The sequence below is a fragment of the Armigeres subalbatus genome, chromosome 1, assembly GCF_024139115.2.
Source record: "Armigeres subalbatus isolate Guangzhou_Male chromosome 1, GZ_Asu_2, whole genome shotgun sequence".
NCBI classification, from domain to species: domain Eukaryota; kingdom Metazoa; phylum Arthropoda; class Insecta; order Diptera; family Culicidae; genus Armigeres; species Armigeres subalbatus.
The window spans coordinates 19,793,632-19,797,097 of NC_085139.1; the positions used below are offsets into that span (position 1 = coordinate 19,793,632).

At 42.6% G+C, this 3,466-nt stretch overlaps 1 protein-coding gene across 1 annotated transcript; it reads left to right on the plus strand.

Annotated features, from left to right (window-relative positions):
• Positions 1–535: 535 nt before the first annotated feature.
• LOC134208167 (serine/threonine-protein kinase fused) lies at positions 536–3,239 on the plus strand. Its single transcript, XM_062684230.1, has 4 exons — positions 536–766; positions 827–2,901; positions 2,961–3,090; positions 3,151–3,239. The coding sequence occupies exons 1-4, from the start codon at positions 656–658 to the stop codon at positions 3,214–3,216; spliced, it is 2,382 nt and encodes a 793-aa protein (XP_062540214.1). The 5' UTR covers positions 536–655; the 3' UTR covers positions 3,217–3,239.
• The last annotated feature ends 227 nt before the right edge of the window (positions 3,240–3,466 follow it).

A 3,466-nucleotide genomic window follows, 5' to 3' on the forward strand; every position in this document is an offset into this window, starting at 1 on the left:
AGTACTGGACGATGAATCTAAAGATGCATTTATTTTAACACTAAGACCATTCTTATTTTTATATTGTATTTGTAGTTTTAATCTGTTATGTATATGTCGAACCAGCTTTTGTAATGTTTGTTAAAAGATATGGGGTTTTTATGCCTCTTTCAGTACAGCACATCGCTATCTCAAATAGGCTTTTCCCCATCCCTATTTCATTAAGACATTTTTTGTCAGATGAAATCAAATAAAATGAAATAAATAAATAAATAAATTACTCTATAATTATTTCTTTTGCTATTTGGAACGATATCTTTCTATTAGACATCTTTGGTAGCTCGAGGCAAATTAATAACCGAACAGTGAAAAATCCTATTAGATGGCTACACTAGAACACCAATTGGATTTCTCACATTGAAAGCTTTCGAACATAGCGCATTCCAATTGGATTCGTATATAAAAGAGTACCTCAGGAAAAACGCAACAGTTTGCGTTCTCTCCCCTTTTCTCTCTCATGATTTCAATCTGTCAAACGTGAGTGACTAGCCGGGAGTGTTGTTGTTTTTATTTTTTGCCGACCATCTGTGGCTCCATTTTACTTGTTGAACAATAAAATTAGAACTATTAAGGTGTGAATTAAGTTGGTTGGCAAACGTTTCGGAACTGTTTTGCCATGGATAAATATGCCATCAGTAATTTAGTGGGCGAAGGTTCATTTGGAAAGGTGTACAAGGCCATTGATAAGCAAAACAAAACAACTGTAGCGTTGAAAATAATAAGCAAGGTACGTTTTCACGAAGTTAATGATTGTTGGCAAAACATAAACAAGTAGCTTTTGTTGTAGAGAGGAAGATCCGGCCGAGAACTGAAAGGTCTCCGTGGAGAATGTGAGATTCAGAGAAATTTACAACATCCCAATATCATCCGTATGCTGGATTCCTTTGAAACCGATAATGAAATCATTGCAGTGACAGAGTTCGCGAAAACTGACCTGCACAGTTTGCTTCGAGATGGATCGCTGGGGGAACCAAAAACACAGAGGATAACTTTCGATCTGGTATCAGCTCTCTACTATTTGCACTCCCATCGAATTTTGCATAGAGATTTGAAGCCACAGAACATTCTGCTGGATAGAAACATGACGGCAAAACTGTGTGATTTCGGTTTCGCAAGGAATATGACAATGGGAACTCATGTGCTGACATCCATCAAGGGAACCCCACTGTATATGGCCCCGGAGCTGCTAGAAGCCAAACCGTACGACCATCATGCTGATTTATGGTCGCTGGGTTGCATCATCTATGAAATGCTTGCTGGTGAACCTCCTTTCAGTTCCACTTCCATGATCCACCTGGTGAAGCTTATCCGCAATCAGTACATCAAGTGGCCCAGCTTCCTCACTTCGAATTGCATTTCATTCGTGCAAGGGCTTCTGGAACGTGACACCAGCCATCGAATGTCTTGGACCAAAATCATAAGCCATCCCTTTGTGAAAGGGCATGTAGTGATACTGAAGGAAGATATTCCTGAGTCCCCATTCACGAATCCGTTGACCGCATCGCAGAGTAACGAGAAAAGGAAGCAAACGAATCGAATAATATACGGCGAAAATTACGAGTACTTGAAGTACGGAGCCAAACGAGCAACCAAAGCTACTAAAGGTTCAAATGAAGAGGATTTGGCCTCTTCTAGAGACAGTATGAATGTAATACTGCAGAGTGATATGGAATATGTTGAAACGGACGCAGAGGAAGCTGCAGGAACTGCGAATCTCAGAACTAGTTTACCTGATGATGATTTGAATCCCATGAAGGAGAGTGATGTATTGCGTCCAAACAATCCTGAAAACTTTACTGTCGAGTACCATCATCCTTTAGGCGAAAACGCAGAAATCGTCCAAGATAATCCGAATTTAGTAATGAATAGTTTCAATGATAACTTCCCTCTTTTGGACAAAAAAGGACAAAATATCATATCCACAGACGAACTCGCGAATAGACTGAACAACATCAACTTACAAAATCAATCATTGAGGTTCAAGTCCCAGGAACTGGAACGTCGAAAGCTCAGCCAAAACATCGACAACTTTTCCATTCGGCTGGAGGAGGAACGGAGTACGCAGAACATCACCAACAAGTCAGCCGAAGAATGCCTCCCAGTCGATAAGAAACCGGAGAAGATCACCCCAACTCTGCTGCCAGGTTGGGACTCCTGCGACGAATCGCAAAACCCGCCAATCGAAAATGAGGAGTGGCTTGTCTTCCTCCAAAAATCCATGCAGGAAATCCTCGACGGCGAGCTTGACTCACTGAAGCAGCAAAACTTTGTTAGCATAATCGTCGCCCCGCTGCGGAACTGCCGGGCCAGCGCCAAAGTCATCGAGAACGTTGCCAATCTGCTTAGCTTACCGCTTGCCATTGATGCCCCGCCTGCCATTATGCACGACATCCTCAGCGTCTACGCCGAGCTGAAGCTCGTCCCCAACCTAGTTTACGCCTCCAAACTGCTATGCAACAAGAAACTCAACTCGTCCAACAGTGAAAGCCAGTCGTCTCCAATTCCGACCCCACTAACCACATCGAACTCGTCGATCCGGCTTCTGTCTTCGCTGGACTGCGACGAGGTAAAAACCTTGACGGCTGTGTACGATCTCATCTGCTATCTGGTGCACTCCGGTGAAAATTTCCTGAAGCAGTTCTGCGACGCGATCGAAATTCTGGGCGTGAAGGAACTGTTCGTAAACTTCATCAACGCCATCCGAACCAACGAGGAGTACGTGCGCCTGAGCTGTGCCATCCTGGCCGTGCTGAACTGCGCCCTGCGGGAACTGCCGGAGAATGCGGAAATAGTGGAGCAAATTGTGTTTCACGAGAACGTGAATCTGATTCAGATGCTGCGGCACGGTGATTCCATTTTGAGGTGAGTTCGTTCATTCGAGGAAGTGCGTATGGTTTCAGCTCAAGATTGTTTTATTTCAGACAAAGAACCTGTATGCTGCTGAGGATATTGGCGCGGTTCAGTTGTCTGGCACTTCAGAAGCATTGGAACAGCGAAATTAAAGAATCGCTAGAATCGCTGTTGGATGATCAGGATGAGGACATCAATACGGTTAGCTGCAAGTGGTTATTAAAAAATAAATTTGATAGTTATACTTTTTCTATTTCACAGGAAGCAAAATGCGTCTTGGATGAATTCAAATATCTGTCATTTATAACCGCAGATACAGCGAGTTGAATAAACGAAACCAATAGAAAGAACGATTTTGTCTTTGCTTGAATAAATACATATCACAATTGCATCTCATCAGTGATGACGTAACGTCGAGTATCAATTTGATTAATTTGTTTTTCTGCAGCTAAGCTATCGCTGCATTTCTACGGGATATTGTTCAGTATTTTCACTGGAAGTCCTTAAGGACACTCCTCGAGGAATCCAAATTTAAAAGTACTCGCGTTTTCAAGTTAATTTTATTATTTCGGCCGCA